This window comes from Sminthopsis crassicaudata, chromosome 3, assembly GCF_048593235.1.
Source record: "Sminthopsis crassicaudata isolate SCR6 chromosome 3, ASM4859323v1, whole genome shotgun sequence".
Lineage (NCBI taxonomy): Eukaryota > Metazoa > Chordata > Mammalia > Dasyuromorphia > Dasyuridae > Sminthopsis > Sminthopsis crassicaudata.
In genome coordinates, this window is record NC_133619.1 from 319447572 (window position 1) to 319470760 (window position 23189).

Below are 23189 nucleotides of genomic sequence, written 5' to 3' on the forward strand. Positions count from 1 at the left end.
CCTCTAAAATCTGGCCCAAAACCATCTCCCTGCCTTTGAGAAGTAACAATGATTTTGGTTACTCTGGAGAAAAAGGACAAAAGTTTCATGTTCAATCTCTATTCCACCAAAACCTCCACCCAGCTTCTTCAACACTGGGACTTCCTGGTTCTGTATTTTCAGGAAATACATGAGATCAAAAGCAGAACCACTAAGGCTTTCTGTCAACAGTCCTATGCCCCTTGTACATTATTGTAGTGTCATATTCCATCTAGGATTCAAGGCACTCCTTGTGTGATGAGCAAGGAATGTCCCCTAAGAAAATTTCTCAAAGTGAGTCTCTTCTATTTGCAATAATATCTGTTCTCCATCCACCCAGTGTGGGTATTATCTTACCTTCTAACAGGCACTTTAAAATTTTTTTCTGTCAACTTTTTCTTTTCAGAATTGTTTAAGGTTCTTCTGTAGTATCTATGTGTTGAGGATGGAAATAGGAGCTAACTAGTAACTGATTTCTAGAAATCCCCTTATCTCTTTAAGGATTATGGAATATCAGGGGGCAGCTGGGTGGCGCAGTGGATAGAGCACCAGCCCTGAAGTCAGGAGGACCTGAGTTCAAATGTGGTCTCAGACACTTAACACTTCCTAGCTGTATGACCCTGGACAAGTCACTTAACCCCAGTTGCCTCAGCAAAAAAAGGAATATCACATTGTTTCAGACAGTTTATATAATACAGGAAATCTCTTAAAGTTACCATTCCATCAGGGGATGGAATATGAAAGAAAACGTGATTATGAAGCCCATATGGCAAAGAGGGATACACTTCTCGGTGCTCCTATAGCTCTCTGCTGAGCATCTCCACAGTATCAGCTCCATTGCTTTCTACTGCCATCTACTGAATTGTAGCCACCTCCAGAGCAAGGAGAGATTTCAATCCTTTCAGGCATTAATACCCAGAGGCTGCTGCAGACAGCATCCAGTCAGCCAGCCAGGCAACAAAAGCCAAAGGAAGCCTTCAGGCTTAGATTAAATCTGTGTTTTTGAAGTTATTTTCTTTAGCTGCCTGGTCTCTCACTCAAAATTCTTTTCTACATTATGGTCTGCTATTATCTTGAAATCATCCTGATTATTTCATTGAGCATAACAGCAAAGGTGTTAGAACTAGGGGGAGTAGATTCTTCTCAATTTCTACCATGCTTTTGGTTGCCACATTAGTCAACAAAGAAGCAAGACTGAAAAGGAGCTAAGGAAACTGGACATTTTTGCTTTACCATGCAAAATTGCTATTTTTCTTACACAACTCTAACTTCTCTTTGTACTCTGTAATCTAGCCAAACTGGCCTAATCCTTATCCTCCTGAACCTGCTCTAGGCTTGCTCGTATGCATGTTTGCACATAATTTTCCATCTGCTTGGAATATCATTCCCTCCTTCCTTCCTTCATCTGATGACTTCCTGTACTTTGAAGTCCAATTCCATGTCACCTCCAACAAAAAGCCTTCCATTATCTGACTAGTGGTAACAAATTTCATCCTCCAATTTAACAAAGCATGTTGTTTTGAATCTATCCAATGCACTTTTATCTTGTTTTTTTCTGAATTTAGGACTGATCTCCTACCAGACTATAAGCTCTATGAAAGCAAGAAACTGTCTTATTTAAACTTCACATCTTCCTCAACACTTAGTACAACACTTTGCTAACATAGGTTAGCAAAAATGTTTTCTGAATAACTGAATAAATAAATATTGTTGTGATATCTGTACATTGTGATGAACTGGGAACCATGACTGCCCATGTCAGTTATGATTAGCTAATTCTTATGACTTGAATGGGTAAAATGGAGGCTATATTTTAGTATAATAAAAGCAGGAATAGACTGGGAGTCAAAAGATCTGGGTTCTAGTTTTGGTTCTGCTTCTAAATAGTGATGTAAATTTAGACAAGTTAATTCATCATTCTGGCCCTCAGTTTCCTCATCTGTAAAATAAAGAGTTTGTCCTTGGTGATTTCTTAAGTTGCCATAAAGTTCTCAAATTCTAATAAAATGCTGATTAGTCATTTATTCATTGATTTAATTCTTTGTATTTGTATTAACACTTCCTGTTCCTTATAGTGCCTTCAACAACATCCTCAGTAACCTTGGTCATGTACTTCTGGGCTTCCTCTTCCTCCTCATAGTCTTGCGTAGGGACATCCTCCACAGAAGATCATTGGAAGCTAAAGACATCTTTGCAATGGTAAAGGAACAGTGCTTGAACTGGAGTTGGGGGTGGTTGGGAGGATCAAAGGATCAAGTATAGGGAATGGCTAAAGAAAGGACACCATAAAAAAAAAAAAAGAAAGAAAGGACACCATATATTATGGATCTATTACTATGAAATAATGGGCTCCATGATGCCTTGAATATAGAATTATAATATTCTAAAGACAAATAAGTGATTGTGAGTATTTTTCTACTTACCACATTTTCTCTTCTTTTAGGAATATGGGATTCCCAAACACTTTGGACTTTTCTATGCTATGGGCATTGCTCTGATGATGGAAGGAGTACTCAGTGCTTGCTACCATGTCTGCCCTAATTATTCCAACTTCCAATTTGGTAATCAAAATTTGTAACATTTACATAAAATTGAATTCTAGGAGAGCTAGCCTAGGACCAACAAAAAGGAACACTAGAGTCACTTATGAAAAAATTAATGTCTTTCTTATGGATCATCTGTTGCAGAAATTTTGAAATGAAGTTAATCCATTTAGTTCATCAGTACAAAAATAAACATATATGTATATTGTGTTTGCTTATGTGTATATAAACATGCATATCTAAAGATATGTATACATATATACATATATATATGTACTAGTGGACTAAATGGATTTGCTTCATTTGAAATTTCAGCAATAGGTAACCCATAAAGAGATAGACAACATATTCATACACAAACATATACATATATAAATGTTAAACAGGCCCAGAATGAAAGTAAAAATTTTACTGGCTCACATTTGGGATTTCCACATTCCTTTGGATGACTATCACCCAAACTGCAACTTTTTAACACTATTTTCCTACTGTTGCTATATGGCTGCATATCCTAGAATTTCTTGATCTCAGAAGAATGAAAATTGTAAGTGGACCAAAGGGAGATCAAAAGGTGCACACTAGATGTAAGCAGATTATTTCTTATAAAAACTTATACAGATAGGCAGTTGACATGCTCTCCTGGTCAATCTATGAAATATTAAAAACCTCTAGAACATCACAATACCTAAAATATGGTAAGTGCTTAATAAATATTAATTAATTGATTGACATTGAGAATATCTTCACCAAAAGTCACAAACAAGAATTACATGGTATGATTAGCTGGAGGGTGGGGGAGAGGGGGATGGAAGAGGAAAACTATTGTCTGCATCTGTGTAGGTAACAGTCACAAATAAAATCATGGATCTGCCAAAAGATTTAATGTTATCTCTTCAGTAAAGAAGGAACCTAACGTGCATAGTAATGGATCATCCTTCTCCAGGGTAGTTGCTTCTCCTAGTCTCTACATGCTTACTCTGAGATAGTACTAAAAAAAAATACTATTAATTCTGCCAAATATGGTTTCAATTGATTAACATGAATTAAGTATTAGGACAGAAGTCAGGGTATGAGTGACTTTGAGGGACTGCATGATGGAAGCAGGATTAATAATCTAGTCCTATGGCCATGCTCTGGATGTTATGTAGGAAATAACTTCTTGATGGAATTTAAATAAGAAAATCTCTGAATCTGAAAAAGGTTTCCAACATACTGCCTGAAATTCATTTCACTTTCATATACTGCCTGAAATTGAACCATTAGAGATTCATTCTTTTAGATTAATAAAACCCATTTTAAATGCAAATAGTCATATGAAAAATGCTCAGAATCACTAACAATTAGAGAAATACAAATTAAAACAACATCAAGGTTCCATCACATACCATAAAATTGGTAAAGCAGACAAAAAGGAAATATGACAAATGCCATTGGAAGATAAGAACATTATTAGTACACTATTGGTAGAGCTATAAATTGGTCCTGCCATTCTGAAAAGCAATTAGGAACTATTTCCAAAAAGTTGTTAATCTGTGTATATCAGTTGATATGAAATCACCACTAGGCTTATACCCAAAGAAATCAAAAAAAGAACAAAAGGACCCATATATACAAAAATATTTATGATGACTCTTTTTTAGGATAGCAAAGAATTGGAATTCCTAGCTAGGGAATGATGGAATAAGTTGTGAAATATGAATATTATGGAATAATGTTGTGCTATAATAAATGATAAAGGGGATAGTTAAAAAAAACTAGAAACTAAACAATTTGGGAAGATTTATATGAATCAGTAGTGAAATGAGCAGAACCAGAAGAACAATTGTACAATAACAATAATATTGTAAAGATGAATTACTTTGAAAGACTTAAGAACTATGATTAACATAATGATCAATCATGATTCCATGCTGCTCACACTTGAACAGAGAGATAATGGATTCAGAGTACAGATTGAAATTTTTATATATATATATATATATATATATATATATATATATATACATATAAAAACATGGCCAATATAGGAATTTGTTTTTAATAGGGTTTTTTTTTTCCTTTCTTTCTCAATTTTGGGGTTAAAAAGAGGAAGAAGATAAAACATTTTAATTAAAAAATAAATGAAATATACCTAGAAAGAACTAATGTTAAATGGGAGTTATTTATATTTCATTGTGAATTAGTCTAGCTCATATGTGTCCCCCTAAAGAAATTGGAAATTTTTTGCTGGACCAGAGAAAAAAGTGAATTATGGTAGAGAAGAAAATTTCATTTGAAATAGAAGGTTCTGTCAGGAGGACAAATGGAGATGGGGGAGAAGAAATGTCTGATTAGCCAAAGCATAGCATGAAGATACCAAGAGGTGCTCATGGGTAAAATAAGGGACCATGTAGAGGCAGGATAGTAATGATAAAAGAAGTCCGAAGATAAGTCTCTATGTGAAAGAATACTGTCTGCCTCACCTTGTTTCCCCAGACACTTCCTTCATGTATATGATTGCGGGACTCTGCATGCTGAAGCTCTATCAGACCCGCCACCCAGACATCAATGCCAGTGCCTATTCTGCCTATGCGTCCTTTGCTGTGGTCATCTGTCTGACTGTCCTTGGAGTGGTACGTCTATCTTAATGACATTTTTTGAAAAGGAGGCTCATGACATTAGGACAGCAGTGAAATGGTGATTTACACACAGATTAGGGGAGCTGGACCAGGATACTAATTCCATCTCTAATCAGAAAATGTAATATTTCAATCAAGTCACTTATCATTCTGGACTTCAGTTCCCTCATCTGTAATATAAGAGACTGGTACTAGACAGAAAAGGAATCATCTTGCCCATCTCCCTCTTTTTACAATGAAGAAATTTATGTCCAAAGGAATTAAAGGATTTGACTAAATTCACACCAGTAGGAAGTAGGAGAGTTATGTTTTTAAACCTCAATCCTGTGTTATTTCTATTGCACTAATTGTCTTCTTATCATTCAGTGATTCTGAATGATAAGAATCATCATCAACCTACATGTAAACTCTGTTTAGTCATGCTGCTCCTAGGAAAGCAGATTTGTCTGTGGCCAAGTCGATATTTTAACTTTTAGAGCATGCTGGACCCTGCTAGAGCTTACTCTTTGCTGGCATAACTTTTGAGAACCTAGGGGTCACCTCCAAGCCAAAAAGACACATGGGATTCAGACTTTGTGGGTAACCAGAATAACATATGTATATATACATATGAAAACAACGTTAAGAGAGAGTGTGGCTACTTCCTGTAGCATCTTGGGCAAACACAGATTCACAGATTACTAGCAGTGGCCAGTCTTAGTTCCAGAGGCCAGAGGTTGAGCCACATTGCCCTCCTCTCAGGAGAAATATAGAACATTATGGAGGGTAGACTGTGAGAAGTTGAGGATACTAAGAGAAATAATTGTTTTTTTTAGTTAATTTTGTTAGAATGGCATTTTCTCTCTCTCTTTCTTTCTTCCTATCATGCTGTAAAAGTTTAAAATATTGACCTGACAATAGACTAAATTTGCTTTCCAAGGAGTAGCCTAACTAAGTACATAGTCTCATCATCAGTGGACTGGTCACTTGGTAGTGAATTCTTAGGGTATGGCAACCCATGAAACAAATACAAATACAAAATGTCCTGCAAACCTGCATGACCCACTTCCACTTCTGCAGGGAAGTTGAAAAGGAGATAAAAAGCTAAGAATCACACAGATTTTAGAATATTTATAAACTTTAATTCAGCTGTTGGTTTTGTAAATGTGAGATCTTTATACAATGACCGACCATTCAGCTACCTTATTCATTTCCTCTAAGATTAACTCCCATTTATCTTGTATATGTTGCATGTGTGTGCTTACACTACATGTAACATATGCAAAATACCAAGTGGAACATATATATACACATGTGTACATGTAAAGTTGTTTATATGTTGTCTCCCCCATTAGAATTTTATTTCCTTAAGAGCAAGAATCATGATTTTGCCTATCATCAATGTTTGCTTAGTCAGTGCTGAGCATAATGAGAAGGTATGACATGCAATTAAAATAACTCCAACCTATTTAAAGGAAATGTTACTTAATGATGATATTGAAGAAGCATATCATATCAATTTTTAAAATCTTGCCAAAAGTGAAACCAGAAGAAGGAAATTTTAACTAAATGGAATAATGACTTATAGGGATTCCCTGGAAGAAAAAGGAAAAAAAAAAGGAGTTAACAGAGTTAGTTATGTCATTTACCCCAAAACAAAAATTATTCATAGGATAATGAATCATTTCATATTGCAGTGCTCATAATTGTAGCTTACACACTAACATCAGTTGCAGAGGATAAACTTGTAAAGAAATTCTAGAACAAACTTGTTAAGACCTTTCAAATCAAACTAAATCAACCTGTACTTTAATACTTTATATCTTCATTGAAATAGAGAAAAGAAACATTTTAGAAAGCATCAATTAGGAAGAAGGAATGAGGAAGGTCAAAGACTTATGGAAGCCTCATACCCCTGTCATGACTACTTTATTCAAGAAAAATTAGTAGGTGCTTACTACTATCATAGGTGCTAGATATGGCAGATACTAAATAACATAACAAAAAAAATTAAAATGACTATTATTTTAATAGACTGAAAAGATTTATTCATTGTTGTTGTGAGAATGATTCTTAAATCAGTTATCTTTGTACAACCAAACTACCATCTTGCCAGAGAAAATATCAGAATTAGAAACTAGAAGAAATAATAATAAGAGAAGATATGATATGCAATTGAAACAACTCCAACTTATTTAAAATTTACTTAAATAAGTAATATCAGAATGGATAATGGATAGATTAAGGACATTGATACCAATTGAAATGGTTTTATATAGAAATTTAACTGATATAAATCAATTGCAATAACAAGGAAAATCAAAACAGCTTAAATCAATCTATTCTGAGAACATTTGATTTATTTGCCAAGAAGAGAGATGGTGGCCAAAGGCAACACTGATTTAAAATGTAAACTTATTTGCAAATCTTATAATGAAAGATGTTGGAAGTTTATAAGCAGTATTACCTCAAAGAGCAGAGAAATTTAGTGGAGGGTAAAATCAATTAAAAGAAAGTTTGACAAGAGACTCAAGTAAGTATCATCTTAAGGACATTTAAGAATGAAAAAAAGAAAGGAAAATAATATCAGTGAAAAAAAAAGAGAAATGGAAGAAGATAAAAAGTTTTCACAATAAATTGTTTTCACCATCAAGTAGAACAATTGCAGTTGAATTTTAACATATTATAAGTGAAGTAAAAATGATACTTTTTAAAAGAATGGGGAAAGAAGCCAAATAAGACCATGTATAAATAGAGGAAATCCATGCTGGAAGTGACACAATTTTGAGGGCATTAAAGATTGACTCACAAAGCATATGAAAATAGTTGTTAAGGGGAATGATACCATAGGGGTGGGGAAATTTTCATATTAATAATACCTCCAAAAAAGAGATAGCAAAAGAACATTAACAACTATTATTTCTGTACCTATTTCCTATCTACAAAAAATTTTAATAAGACCCATCTCCATACCACATCAAGAACATCCTTGATGAGAATATTGGTAGGGAACAAGCAGATTTTCACAAATAATATTCTACAGTAGACCACATCTTTACCATTACATAGCTAATCAAAAGATATGAAGAATACAAGTTCCCACTGTGCTTACTTTTGGATAATGATTTTATTTTTTAAAACTTTGATTTAGAACAATATAAAAGTATGTCATCAGGCAACTGTGTGATAGAAAAAATTATGGTTTAGTCATATGGCAGGCAGACTACTTAAGATATACATTGATATCTTCATGATGTTAGGAGAAAGCTTTCAGTACATTGGATGAATCCCCTGTAGAAAACTTATGGGAACATGTATATAAGAATCACACAGGATGGACAGCTATAGATGGGTTTAATTTGCATCATTGTAGGGGAATTCAAAATTAAAAAGATCATAGATCCCTAGAATATTAGATCCATTGTATAGCTACCCTGGTTATACTAATTTGTTTCAGATCATTCAAAAATTGGCCCAATTTTTTTCTGAATTCAGCTTGTAGTTTTCTTGTTATGGCACAGCAGGCAGCTAGGTGGCACAGTGGATAGAGTACTGGGCTTGGAAGCAGAATTTCTGAGTTCAGATATAGCCTCAGACACCTACTAGCTGTGAGACTATTTACTTCAGTTCCTCATCTGTAAAATGAGCTTGAGAAGAAAAAGGCAAACCTCTCCTGTATTTTTGCTAAGATAACTCCAACATGGGGGTCATAAAAGATTTGGACATAACTGAAACAGTTCAACAATATAGTTCCACTGCATTCAAATGTCATGTTTTATTTATCCATATCTTAATAGATATGAACCTATATTGATTCCAGTTCTTAATTATTACAAAGAGTGCCATTGTAAACATTTTACTATATATGGGACTTTTTGTCCTGTCTGATCCTTTTGGAGTCCAATAGTGAAACATCTCACTGTGTCAAAGAGTTATTTATTGACATCTTTGGTAAAAACTTGAAACTCAGATAGAGGTGTCTTTCCTTTTTATTTATAGTTGTTTGGGAAAAATGACATGTGGTTCTGGATTATCTTCTCAGCAATCCACATTCTGGCATCACTTGCACTCAGCACACAGATATACTATATGGGCCGCTTCAAAATAGGTAAGTCACTTCTCTTTTTTCCTAAAGAAATGAATGTTTCCCTTTGTCAGACATCTTATTCATTTATACCAAGTGAAATCATAATTGAAAGTAATTAATAGGTTCAGTGAAACAGTTCTGTGTTGTAATATGAGAGTTTATTCTCTTTAGGACTTTAGGGACTTTTGTCACACATGGACATTTGTTAATATTTCACAAATATATTGCATTTTCTTAGTTCTTTAAATCAGTGGTCTCTCACTCTTTTTGATGATGAATACCTTTTATTAAAAAATTTTGAGCATTTCCTCTAAGTGTGTGTATATAAATATATATTCATATATATCTATCTATACATATTTATACATAAACACATATGTAAATATATGTGCCTATTTACATATGTGTGTATATTTACTTATCCATATTCTACATGCATTATAGACATGTACTACTGTATTAATAATTATATCCATTAGAAAGTCTGGTTCTGAGTTTAGTTTATTTTTATATTTTGTTTTAATGATTGTCTTAATTTAAAAAGGATCCTCACAAGATACATAGATCCCAAGAAATGCATTGTCAGCTGCACTTACTAAATCTCTATTCATTTTTCAATCCCATCCACCATTTTTGCACAGGAACTTCACAAGACACATAGATCTCAAGAAATGCATTGTCAGCTGCACTTACTAAATCACGATTCATTTTTCAATCCCATCCACCAATTTTGCACAGGCTTTTATTGAAATATTTTCCCAGTTTGTTCTTGCAATCAATCAGAATGTGTTGCATTTTTATATGTTTTAACAAATGGGTTCAAAATTCACAGAAACTCTTCATTTGGAAGAAAAAGGTTTAAGCATTTTAGAAAATGCTATCTCTGTGTTTCTCAAGTGTGCAGATGTGAGAGCTTGTGGCACACTTACATGATTCTCAGCAACCTTGAAAGAAGAGATCAAGGATCCAGGAGCTGAGATGCTCAGTGGTGTCAGACACCATTGACAAAAAGATTGAGAAAAGACCATCAGATGTAATGATTAAGAAATCATGGTAAGTTTGAAGTGGGCAGTTTCAGTTCAGTGAGGAAGCAAGGATAGGCAGGAGTCTGAGAAACCAAGATAATCGAAGGATAAATTGTGACAGAAATTGAGAAATTTAGAGAAGAGAATGAGTTTGGAGAGAAAAATAACGTAATGAGGTCTGGGATATAAACTGAAGCCCATGTATCTCCGTTATCTTGTGTGGCTCACTTTTTCCCACCAGAAATAAAGAGGCTAAGTGAGTTGGGCACTTACTGTCTCTTAGAGAGCAGAATGCCTCAACCCAGGGAAGCCTACTGTAGACATCATACAGAAAGAGAAGGAGGGGAGCGTGTGGTGAGGATTTCCCCACCAGCATCTGCCCACCTGCTTCCAGTGCCTGTGTGTTGGTTCGAGCTGAGAGGCCAGTATCTGGCACAGAGAGGGAGGAGGGAGATTTGGAATCTACACCACTGTGAGAGGCCAGCTTCACACACCAGGGAAGTGTAGTAGGATAATGGAGAGAGGCAGTTGTACACTTGCATTGGACTTACATCTTGCACATTACTCAGGTAAGTTATTCCTTGGAGTCGTGCTATTGCCCACTGTCGGTTCACACTCTCTCTTTGCAGACCACGGCTTTAAACCTCTAGGTTCTGATCCATTTAGAAATCTTTCTTCAGTTAAAAAGAGGTAATTTTATCCCTGCTGGCATATAGACTTTACTTTCAGTAGTCATTGTATCTACAAAGCTGTTCCTTGGAGGCTGGTGGGATCATTGGAGGTACTTGTTACATACTCAACCTGTGTGCTGGAATAAATCCGGACCATTTCTGTAGGTTCTGTTTCCCCTAGTCTTACCTCCAAGGCATTTTGTGATGTGGTAGGCACCATTGCCTCATGTGTATGGCTGTTAAAGTGAATTCCCCCACCCTTTAAAATAGAGTGGATTGAGTTATTTATATCAGGATCACACCCTATCTGGCCAAATATTACTCATTTTTATTATTATAGGATTTTTCCAGATGGATAAAGATATGGAAAAGTTTTAAAAAAGGAAAATCTGAGTGTTTTGTAGCACAACATTGACTTCATCTGAATTCAGTCCAAGGCCAAGAAAATGTTGATTGGATCATGGATGCTCAGGCAAATCTTGTAACTTAGTTAGCCTTGCTTTCAGTTCAAATGTTCCTTCCTCTGAGTAGATATTTAAAATGAGAATAGGCAGATCATTAGAGAAATAATAGAGAAAATAATAGGTTGGAAGTTTTTTGTTTTTTGTTTTTTTATTTTTGGTTCATGAAGATGTGCAGCCTTCCACGGAAAGCACTGATAAGGCTCTTAATTCACTACCAAGGTATGGCATTGACAATAGACCATGACGGCCACTGTATCATCTGATTCTGTGTAAGTGGGAGAACACAGAGACAAGTCTTTACTCACCACAAGGGAATAATAAATTCTAGGGGGTTTATGTGGTCAAATGTGTCAACCTGGATGCATTCTTACAAATCATTTTTTTTCTTCCCTCCACTGCTTTCCTTAATTCAGAAGTGTCTGACTCAGGTAATGATAAGCTGTTCTCTCTTTATGGGGTTCTTAGAAAATGTTTGTAATAAAAGTGCCCCTTCTTTTGCCATGTTTTTGAATGCACTTTGGGTTGGATTTGGTGGGAATGAATGTCTGCCAGATACACTTGAGACAGACTGAGATGAGAGAGAGAGAAACAGAGAGAAAAAGGGATTCAGAGACAAAGAAACAGAAAGACAGAGACAGACAGACACACATACACATAGACAGAGACAAAAAGCCAGAGAGAGACAAAGACAAAGAAAAATACAGACACTGAGACAGAGATAGACACACACAAACAGAAAAACAGGAAGACAGACACAGGGACACAGAGATATAAAAAGAGACAGACACAGAGAGACTTAGAAACAGACAGAACAAGTTTTATTGCTGAAAAAACAATAATAAGGCTGAGGTCTCAAAGGTCTAATATATGTACCACTTCTGTTTTCATTTTGCTATTCTTGTTTTCATTTTAAATTCCATTTTTATAGGATCATAGGTAGAAGATATTAAGGAAAATATTAAGATATTAAGGCCTAGAGGGGAAATATTATTTCTCCAAAGTTATTCAAGTCCTCTAGCTCCATATCCATCACACCATGCTGCTTCTCATCAGTGCTAATATAACTGGCATTTGACCCAAGTCTGATGCATTTGGCACACTGATGCTCTGGATCAGGTTTGAATGCTGAGACTCAACTATAGACTTGCATGAGGGGAAGATTTGGGGCAAGAGCTTTAGAGAAACCTTGAATAAGTAACTCTGAAATATTGCTCATTCCTTTCCAAAAGAGACTTTAATTCCTCCCTTGAGAGCAGCCATGAGGCTGGTTGTTCTTTCTTCCAAACCCTAAAAAGATATGTCTCCTAAATAGTGCTGGTCTAGCAATATGATTTTGGTTCAAAGCAAAAAGCAGCTAATCTGGACATTCTTTTTTTTTTTTTTTTTTTTTTTACATTTCTTTTTAAATCCTCACATACAATGAAGAAACCACATATGAAGTTATGTAAAACATTTCCATATAAGTCAAGTTGTAGTTGTATATGAAAACCTCGGGTCTTTTTTTTTTTTTAACCCTACTTGACAAACTCTATTTCTTGACATCATCTCCTGACTGTTTGTCTTTAGCTGTTTGGCCCCTGCAGCAGCACAGGTCTCAGCATGATGATCCTAAAGTGCCATGCTCTAAAGATGGCCCTGGTCCATATAATGCCAATAAAATGATTGGAAATATGAAAGTAAGGTGATGTCAGTCAGCTGTGGGGAAACTACACTATGAACCAAGCTTAGCATTTGAATTCAGTGTCTGACCGAAATGGTTCAGTCAGCTAAATTGACTAACTTTCTAGCAGAACAAAGTTTTTTCTGAACAGAAAAGTTTTGTGTTCCAAAACTTGATTGGCAGTGAGTGGTTCTGTTCCTATCTTGCCTTATATTTAATACTTTCTCTAGCTCAATAAGGTAGATGATGTGGCATAGTGAATACTGCCATGGACTTAGAGTCAGGAAGATCTGGCCTCAAACTCTTAGGGACTGTTTAATTTTGTGGAAGTTACTTATTCCTATTTGCCTCAGTTTTCTTATCTATAAAATGATTTGAAGAAAGAAATGGCAAACCTCTCCAATATTCCTGCCAAGAAAACCCTAAATGGGGTTATGACTTAACAACAACAAAAACTAGCTCACTAAGACAGACAACACAGAATGTATGCCTTGTGAGCTAAAGTTGTTGAGATGCTTGTCATTTAGACCCAACCTTCTTTTCTTTAATTTTTTAAAAATGGTGAAAATCTATAAGAAGCCATCCAGGCTTCTGTGCATAACTTTACTTCTATGCCTCCTTGTTTCTACATTTTACTTTAAATTCCCTCTGCTTTGTAAGAGTTTTTGTATATTCTTACTGTTATTACTAATGATGGTGAAAATAAGAACTAACACTCATCTGATACTTTATGATCATACATCATTTTAGTAAAGTCTCAGTATCCTGGGATAAGAAGTACAATAAAGAGTGATTACACTTTGCAAATAAGGCACCTTCTTTTTTTATTCTTTAACATTTATCATGGTCCTTAGAATTTTTTTTTAATAATAGCTTTTTAGTTTCAAGATATATGCAAAGATGTATATGAATACATGTAAAAAATGTTTTCAAAATTCACCTTTGCAAAACCTTGTGTTCCAAATTTTTCTCCTTCCCTTTTCCCTATCCCCCTCCTTTAGTCAGCCAATAATCCAATATATAGTAAACATATGCAGTCTTCTCCACTTATTTCCACATTTACCATGCTGCACAAGAAAAATCAGATCAAAAGAGAAAGAAAACAAAAAACAATTAAACAACAACAAAAAAGGTAAAAACACTATGTTGTGATCCACATTTAATCCCCACAGTCCTCTCCCAGATGCAAATGGCTCCCTCCATCACAAGTCTATTGGAATTATTCTAAATCTCCTCATTATAAAAAGCCACTTCCATCATATATGTTGTTGCCATGTACAATGATCTCTTGGTTCTACTCACTTCATTTAGCATCAGTTCATGTCAGTCTCTCCAGGCCTCTCTGAAATCATCCTGCTGGTCGTTTCTTATAGAACAATAATATTCTATAACATTCATATGCCATAACTTATCCAGCCATTTCCCAGCTGATGGACATTCACTCAGTTTCCAGTTCCTTGCACACTACAAAAAGAATAAGGCAACTTCTAATTCAATTCAATAAAAGTTTATTAAACAGATACTGGAGATACAGAGACAAAAATGGAGTATTCATCCTCCCTTAAAGAGCTTCACTTGACTGAGAGAAAACATCCATTCAGATTCACTTTTGTAAACTATACCAAAGGGTCATTATCTTTCTTTGACTAATTTTGTCCACTTGGAGTTACCCCAGAAAAATCTCTCATATACAACTTCCTTTTTTTTTTTTTTTTTTTTTTTTTGAGGCAATCAAGGTTAAGCGACTTACCCAGGATCACACAGATAAGAAATGTCTGAGGCCAGATTTGAACTCAGGGTGATAAGTGCTTCTGACTTCAGTCCTGGTGCTCTATCTTCTGCACCACCTGGCTGCTCATCTAAGTCTATGATCCAATAAAATTTTTGTTTTTAAATCAAAACCAATTGACTAGTAAGTTTAGGCTTTTTTCTACATGATCTATACAGTTTTCTAGACGTATATGAATAAACTCTTACCAAGAACAATGATCACTTTAAAAAAAGACAGGTTAAAATCTCTCCTACTCCAAACAGGTGGAAAGAAGGACTTTAAAAAATCAGATTGGCATGAGAACAAGATCAATTTTATGGATTTTAAGGGAGAAAGTGCCCTCTTCCTTTCCTGAAAGTAAAAAAAAAAAAACCACAGCTAAATAAACTTTAAAATTATGGGACATCAGCATAAAGAAAACAACTGGACAAGACCATTTTGTGCCTTGGCTACCTCCTGTTTGCAAAAAGAGAAAGTTCCTTTCTCTTCTATTTGATTTTTTTATATTGCACAATATGAGATGCCCTCATTTGCCTTCCCCTAAAGGCAGCCCAATGATTAAATAGTATATTTTAACCACTCTCTAACCCCCTACTGTGCATATATATAGAATATAGAATTATTCCAAATATATATGGAAGATGACTTTTTTTCCTTATAGAACTGACAATCTTAATATATTATATATATATATATGTGTGTATATATATATATATATATATATATATATATATATATATATATATATATATATATATATATATATATATAGTGCCTTCTAGAAAGGTTCCCTACCACCACATCTGCCCTCAGGGGCATAACCCATTGCCTGAATAAGTACTACTTTTGGATGTGACTGTTTGGGTTTCTTCTTGTCATTAGCAGATTTGGGAATTTTCCGCCGGATTGCAATGGTATTCTACACTGACTGTTTCCACCAGTGTAGCCGACCACTATACATGGTAAGTAGAGTCTTCATGTCCCCTAAACTTACAGCATCAGCCACCTGGAAGGGGGGGAGGAAAAAAGGTCCGTAGAGTTCTGAAAGGTTTCTGCTGTTATACCAATATAAAGGACCCAAGGCAGCTGACGTCCCATCAATGAGGTAACTGAGCAAGAACCACTGCTTATTTCCTCCAGCTTTTCTTTCATGTTTTTGAGGGGTTTTAAGCCTATTAAATCAGGACTTGACATGTCAAGTCTAGACAACAGGCATTTATTTAAGTTCCTCCTATACTAAGTTTTAGTATACAAAGAAAGGCCAAAGGAGCCTTCACCCCCTGTTCCTGTTAAGGAGCTCACAATCTAATGACAGTTTAGTATTTTCTGATGATTCTCATAAGACTCAATGCACAAAGCTTTAGAAACAAAAAGAAGGTACAAGCAGAGGGTATTGAGGCTGGTTCTTGCTTTGTATGAGAGGAATAATGAAAAGAGCATCAAAAAGAGTTGTGGACATTTTGAGATTTGGTTCATTTATGATTTATATCATGTCTGCTTCCAAAATGAATCTGAGGCGCCCACAGAGTTTACAAACTTTGTATTTTGGAGAAAAGGAAAAATCCTGGATGTAGAGTGCAAGAGGAAAAAACTCAGATAAAAATGAAAAGCATTTCCTTTACATAAAGACAGGTTCCCCTGGATGGGGAGGGGTCTTCCTGGTAAGGAAGAGTCACTGCTCTAAGCCATAAAGGAGTGGCCATGAAGCTCCTCATCTGTAGTAATTTTTACATGTTTTACAACTTATAAAAGCATTCAGGTCCAAGATGATCTGGTGACATGTCAAAGTTTCAAGAAATGACCTTTGGTAGAGAGATGAGGAATTACAAATGCTGAATGTTGTATACACTCTCAGCCCTAGTCACTATGTTGATTGGGTTTGCTTGACTTTTTTCTGTTTTAAGAGAGGATTCACTTGGCAGGAGTTGGGAGCAGAGATATTTGGAAAGGACTATGGGGTAACAATGAAAATTATCAACAAAATACCTTTTAATGAGTATCCAGAGGATTATGAGACTTTTCCTCTCCCCTCTCCACAATAAGCTATACTAGAAAAAGGGAAAATATTCAAGCAAATTTTCTCTGACCACAAGATACTGCCACCTGGAGCTAACGTCCAAAATATAGGAATTGGAAAGAGATACCATGAAGTAAGAATACAAATTAGTGTGTATTCTGGAAGATATGGAGTCAGGAAGACCTGGATTCACGGTTTTCCTTTAACACACATTGGCTGGGTACTGATCAGTAAGCTATCTGATCTCTCAGAGTCCCAGACACACTTTTTGATACTCAGTTTTTAAATAGCCTTTTATTTTCTAAATAGAAGCAAAGATAGTTTTCAACATTCACTCTTGCAAAATCTTGTGTTCCAAATTTTTCTCTCTTCCTTCTCCTCATCCTCCTCCCCTAAACAGCAAGTAATCCAAAATATGTTAAACATGTTCAATTCTTCTATACAATTTCCACATTTATCATACTGCACAAGAAAAATCAGTTGATACTCTATTTGTAAAGCATTTGCACAGTGCCTGACACATACCAGCACCATATAAATGCTTATTCCCTTCTCTTTTCCTTCCCCAATTCATTTGTAGATGAATCCTTCTCCAGTTCCCCATTCCAATGAAATTTCAGGTACAGACTAAAGAAAGATTATCGTTAAATACTTCAGATGTGTTCCTAGGACCATTTAATAAGGTCTTGGGAAAATCTTCATTCTGTTCAGTAACTTGCTACATAATAATGGTGGCAGCTGGAGAATTTTGTACTATTTTAGATACCTGTCACTCATCACACGTTACCAAGGAAGTTGCATGACCAGCCATCTCCCTGGTCACTGCTTGAGTTTTGTTTCTTGACCATATTTTCATCTTCAGTGATGCAAAAAAATCTTTGTTTGGTCTAACAAAGGCCATCAAATTAAGTCTTTATCAATATTAGAGTTGTCACCTTGAGAATCTTAGGAAGAATTTGCTTGCTTGTTTAGTGGGTGTTCTCCAGAGATACTTATAGCTTTTCTTTCCTATAGTATGGCAGAAAACAGAATGATAATGATGTCCTTTTCTATCCTCCAGGACAGAATGGTACTGCTCATTGTTGGAAATCTTGTTAACTGGTCCTTGTAAGTAGTTTGAGAGCATCGTGATTTCCTTATTACTGATTGTTGTGATATTAAGGTTTGTGGACAAAATTGTCTGGACTCTGATTCTATTAAAGAAAAAGAAATTGAGCAGGAAAGGAAGGGTACATACTGGCTTGATGGAAGATGACCCAAATATGCTAGCATATCCAGCCTATGCTTTTTATCAAAGCTTCAAGACATAGGAGAGACACTTCAAAAAGCCATATTTTTCCAGTATAGGTATTTCTTCAGAATTGTAGGTTTGGACATTCTATGTTATCATAAATTGCTGTGGTCAAAGTACATATTGCCTAATGGCCAAGCCTTTGGTGATAAGTCTCTGACCTTAGTGAGGTTGAGTAACTGAATTAATACTGAAAGTCTTTCTAGCTTGAATGGCTGTTAGAGTTTACATTATACTGAAATAATTTTCCTGAAAACAGCCTCCTCCATGCTTCAGCAATACATTACAATAGGACTTCAATGGACTTCCCTCTACTTTAATACCTGTTATGTAAAAAGAGGGGTCTCTTCTGCTTGATTCTCAACATGTCATCTGATCTTTATGGCAAGTACCAAAAGGTGATAGTCCTGTTTGTTCTTCTTTATTTGTGTATATATTTCTTTTTATGTTTATGCATCTCATTTTCTGTATCTGAAAGGCCCATCTCTGTTTTCCCTTCTTTTCCATCTATAATTATCTATAATCTTTCTCAGTCTCTTTTCTGTACTCCTTTGTCTCCCCCTCACTGTCTATTCCTTTAATTGGCAATAATGAAACTGTAGAATTAATGTATTTTCTTAGTTATATTAATTTGATTGAGTTCTATGCTCTTTGTTCTTAAAATTAAATGAGTAGAAAGGGTTTGTTTGGTGAGGGTTTTACATTCTTTCTGAAAAGAAAAGAAACAAAGGAAAGTCCTAAATTAACTTGCTGTTTGTCTTTTGAACCTTATTGGATTTATTGCCTATGAAGTAGAGGCAGTATAGTATTGTGGACAGAGAGCTGGCCTTGGAACCAGGAACTAAGTTTAAATCCTTCACATCCTCTAAGACCCTGAGCAATTTACTTAACTTCTTGGCAGGCTAGGCAACTTTGAAAGATTATATATAGTAGAGAAAATGCTGACTTCAACTGGTAGAGGGAATTTCCTATATGGGGAATTCTCTTTACCAATAAAATCACAGATCTGCTCTTCATCCTATTCTTAAATTCCCTATTCTTGTTCTACAGTGACCTATGCAAGGAAACGGGGAAAATCATAATCCAGTCTTTGAGAGCTATTCTGGCAACTTAAAAAGGATCTTGGAGTCAGACGACCAGGGTTTGAATTAACCTTCTTGATCCTTAGTGATCTCAGTTACAAAATGAGGGTCTCTAAGGCATCTTCTAACTCTAGATCTATGAAGTTAAGTTATATGAACTGGATTCCTATTTGGGAGCTATATGTTTTTGGGGGGAATCTTGTCGTAATGTCACCTAGCCAGAATAAAATTAACCAAAAGAATCCTGTCCCTTTGGTTTCTGATATCTCAGATACCAAAAGAGATAATTCTCTAAAGACAATTGTCTTCCCTTGATCTCTGTCTATTATTATTTATTAATTAACCATTACAAGATAGGGTTAACCTCAGTATAGCTGTTCCTGAGAGGGGTTATCTCTGAGAATTTGCCATTTGCTTGGGAATATAGCAACCTAAAAAGGAGAATGGGACTTCCCCAGGAAGTCTTTCTTAGTAATATATACCACTGAAAGACCATAACCATATAGTCTCTTGCTCTTTCCCCTCTTTGCTACTACTAATACAAGCATATCAGAGCTGTGGGTAGAGTGAGAAGTGGAAAAACCATAGTTTTCTTCTGACTAGACAAACCCATGTAGTTTTACTAAATGAATCAAAGAGGATGATGATGGTTAGAGATGAAGAACTGTGAAACACTGTGGTAAATGCCCAGAAAGACTGATGCATCTTCAGGATAGTTACTTCTCCCTGCAGAGATTCACCTGAAAACCAGACTGAATGAAGTTGTCACGATCCTTGAAATGATGTTATCATAAATCCACTTTTCCAGGTTAAAAAAGTAAAACAACCTTGTCTTCTCCTCCTTGCATCCTTTAGTGCTCTCTTTGGACTGGTATATCGACCCAGGGACTTTGCCTCTTACATGTTGGGGATTTTTATCTGTAACCTGCTGCTGTACCTCGCCTTTTATATTATTATGAAGGTAAGAGTTTGCATGGGAGCAGAGTTGATTTCTTAGACACCCAGCCTTCCAGGCAGAAAGTAGACTAATAACCTAGACATTGCCATGTGCCCTAACCCTTTGACTCACTTCTCTCACCATAGCTCCGCAGTTCTGAGAAGGTCCTCCCCATCCCACTGTTCTGCATCATTGCCACAGCTGTGGTGTGGGCAGCAGCACTTTATTTTTTCTTCCAGAATCTTAGCAGCTGGGAGGTAAGAGAACATCTTTACAAGAAATGATTCTTTCTCCATATTTATGATTAATTCTGTTTGCTTCTGGTTTCTGCACTTTGTATGTAAGCTGCAAAAGGGAAAATTTAAGCTTGATCTTAGAGAAAACTTCCTAACAATTCAATCTGTCCCTAAGGAGAATGAGCTGCCTAAGGACATAGTGAGATTTCCCTCACTGGAAATCTTTAAGCAGAGGCTGGATGACCCCTTGTTAGATATATTGCAATGGGAATTCCTTATTTAGATCTACATTGAAAGAGACAGCCACCAAGATCCCTTCCAGCTCTAAAAGTTTATGATTCAGAGATCTTGTCTTTTTACCTTTTTCTTTGATATTCCCCCACTTTGTCTTGTTTGTTGCTATATCCATTTGTCTCTGAAATTTTCAGGAAGAAAGTTTCTTTTGAATCAGAACTGTTTCATTCATATAATAATAGCTTGCTGAATAGAATTCTTCACATGAATCATCTCATTTGCTACTCACAGTTACTTTATTCAACAGTAATGCAACACCTATTTTGTACAATACACTGTTTATAGGTTGTAAGAGATACAGAGATCAAATCATACAATGTGTTTGTGTAGGCATGCTGGAGGAGAGGGATAAAAACTCTACATGAATTGCCAAAACAGACTATGAGAACTAAGTAAGAGAGTTATAAAATACTAAAGCCTTTCTAGAAAGGATGGTGGTTGAGCTGGGCTTGAAGGATGAGTTGAATTTTCAACAGATGACAAAGGCTCCTTTCCAAGAAGGGAGAACAGCACAAGCAAAGACACAGAGTAAAGAAAGCCCAAGACATATTTGAGGGAGTGTAAGCAGTCTGAAGCATAAAGTTTGTGAGAAGGAATAATGGAAAACAAGCCTAGAAAGTTATCTCAAGCCAGACTGTGGCAAAATAAGAACTTCTGTTCTACAGAATATATGGAGCTTCTTAAATGTTTTGAAAATGACGTGACCAGAAACAGATTGGAAGCAAGAGAGATTGAAGACAAGGAGACCACATTAGACCTATTGAAATAACTCAAGGAAAAGATAGCAAGAATCAAATTATAATATAATATAATTTGATTGCAGATGTTTTCTGTCTTTTTCAAGGTATTGATAAGTTGCATTGATTTTTTTTCTCTTCTTGTAAAAATATAATTTGTTATATGGAATGATTCATTCTACATTGACCCTTGCAAAACCCTGCCTTCCAAATTTTCTCCTCTTTCCCTCCACTCCCTCCCCTGGATGGCAGGTAGTCTAATACATGTTAAATATGTTAAAATATATGTTAAATCTAATATACGTATATATATTTATACAGTTAACTTGCTGCACAAGAAAAATCAGATCAAGAAGGAAAAATATGAGAAAGAAAACAAAATCCAAGCAAACAACAAAAAGGAGTTAAAATGCTATGTTGTGATCCACACTCAGTTCCCAAAGTCCTCTCTCTGGTATAGATGGCTCTCTTCATTACAAGGTTATTGGAACTGATATGAATCATCTCATTGTTGGAAAGAGTCATGTCCATCAGAACAGAACATGATATAATCTTATTGTTGCTATATACAATGATCTCCTGGTTCTGCTCATTTCACTTAGCATTAGTTGATGTAAGTCTCTCCAAGCCTCTCTAAAATCTTCTTGCTGATTGTTTCTTACAGAACAATAATTATATAATTTCTCATATCCATCCCTGATTTACCATTCCTAATTTGATTATAAGTAGCACAATAATAATAATTACCACTAACATGTATAGACCATTTTAAAGTTTACAAAACTTTCTCCATAGCTACAGATATAGCTATCACCTTATATGATTCTTACCACGATTTATTCAGCCATTCTCTAATTGATGGGCATCCACTCGGTTTCTAGTTTCTTGCCACTACAAAAAGGGCTGCCACAAACTTTTTTGCATGAAAACATACAATTCTCAAAAGAATAGAATAGCAAAGTATTCACAACTTTATGAAAGAAAGAATACTCTAAGTAACAATAAAAGAAATGCAAATCATGATAACAGAGGTTTTACCTCACACCCTAAAAACTGAGAAAAAATGACCAAAAATGCCAATAATGTTGGGAGGAATTGGAGAATAGTAGGTATAAAGATATGTTGTTAGTAGAAATATGAAATGCTATAACCATTTTGGAAAGCAATTTGGAATTTTGCAAGTAAAGTAATAAAAATGTCTTTGAATAGAGAATCCAATAGAGGACTTATATACCTAGGAAGCCACTGATAAAAAGAAAGTTTCCATATATATTCCATCTAGGTAGCACAGTGCATAGAGTGCCAGACCTAAAGTCAGGAAAACTTAGATTCCTGAGTTCAAATCTGGCCTGAAACACTTATTAGTTATGTGATGTTGGGCAAGAGACTAAACCCTGTTTGTCTCAGTTTCCTCCCTGTAAAATGAGCTGGAAAAGGATATTCTAGTATATTTACCAAGGAAACTCCAAATTAAGTTGCAAAAAGTTGGATATGACTGAAACAGCTGAACAAAAAATATATTCCAAAATATTTAAAGCAGCACTTTTTGTGATAGCTAAAAATTGGCAAGAAGATAGATGCCCATTTATTAGAAAATGGCTAAACAAACTGTGGTACATGTACATCATGGAGTATTTTTGCTCTGTAAGAAATGTGTATGACTGGGGCAGCTAGGTGGTACAGTGGATAGAGCTCCAGCCCTGACGTCAGGAGGACTTGAGTTCAAATCTGGCTTCAGATACTTAACACTTCCTAGCTA

The 23189-nt window shown here is 35.5% G+C and overlaps 1 protein-coding gene across 9 annotated transcripts in view; it reads left to right on the top strand.

Moving 5' to 3' along the window:
• Positions 1-23189, top strand: part of SIDT1 (SID1 transmembrane family member 1) — a 166981-nt gene that overhangs the window by 139600 nt on the left and 4192 nt on the right. For 5 of the 9 annotated variants that reach the window (XM_074301208.1, XM_074301213.1, XM_074301216.1 and 2 more), the window contains 8 exons: positions 2094-2217; positions 2462-2579; positions 5037-5173; positions 9158-9266; positions 15719-15798; positions 17914-17960; positions 20082-20187; positions 20310-20420. In XM_074301208.1, the coding sequence (XP_074157309.1) occupies positions 2094-2217; positions 2462-2579; positions 5037-5173; positions 9158-9266; positions 15719-15798; positions 17914-17960; positions 20082-20187; positions 20310-20420 (832 nt within the window). The remainder of the gene's footprint in view (positions 1-2093; positions 2218-2461; positions 2580-5036; positions 5174-9157; positions 9267-15718; positions 15799-17913; positions 17961-20081; positions 20188-20309; positions 20421-23189) is intronic. The other 4 variants (XM_074301212.1, XM_074301215.1, XM_074301217.1 and 1 more) reach the window with 1 other exon arrangement.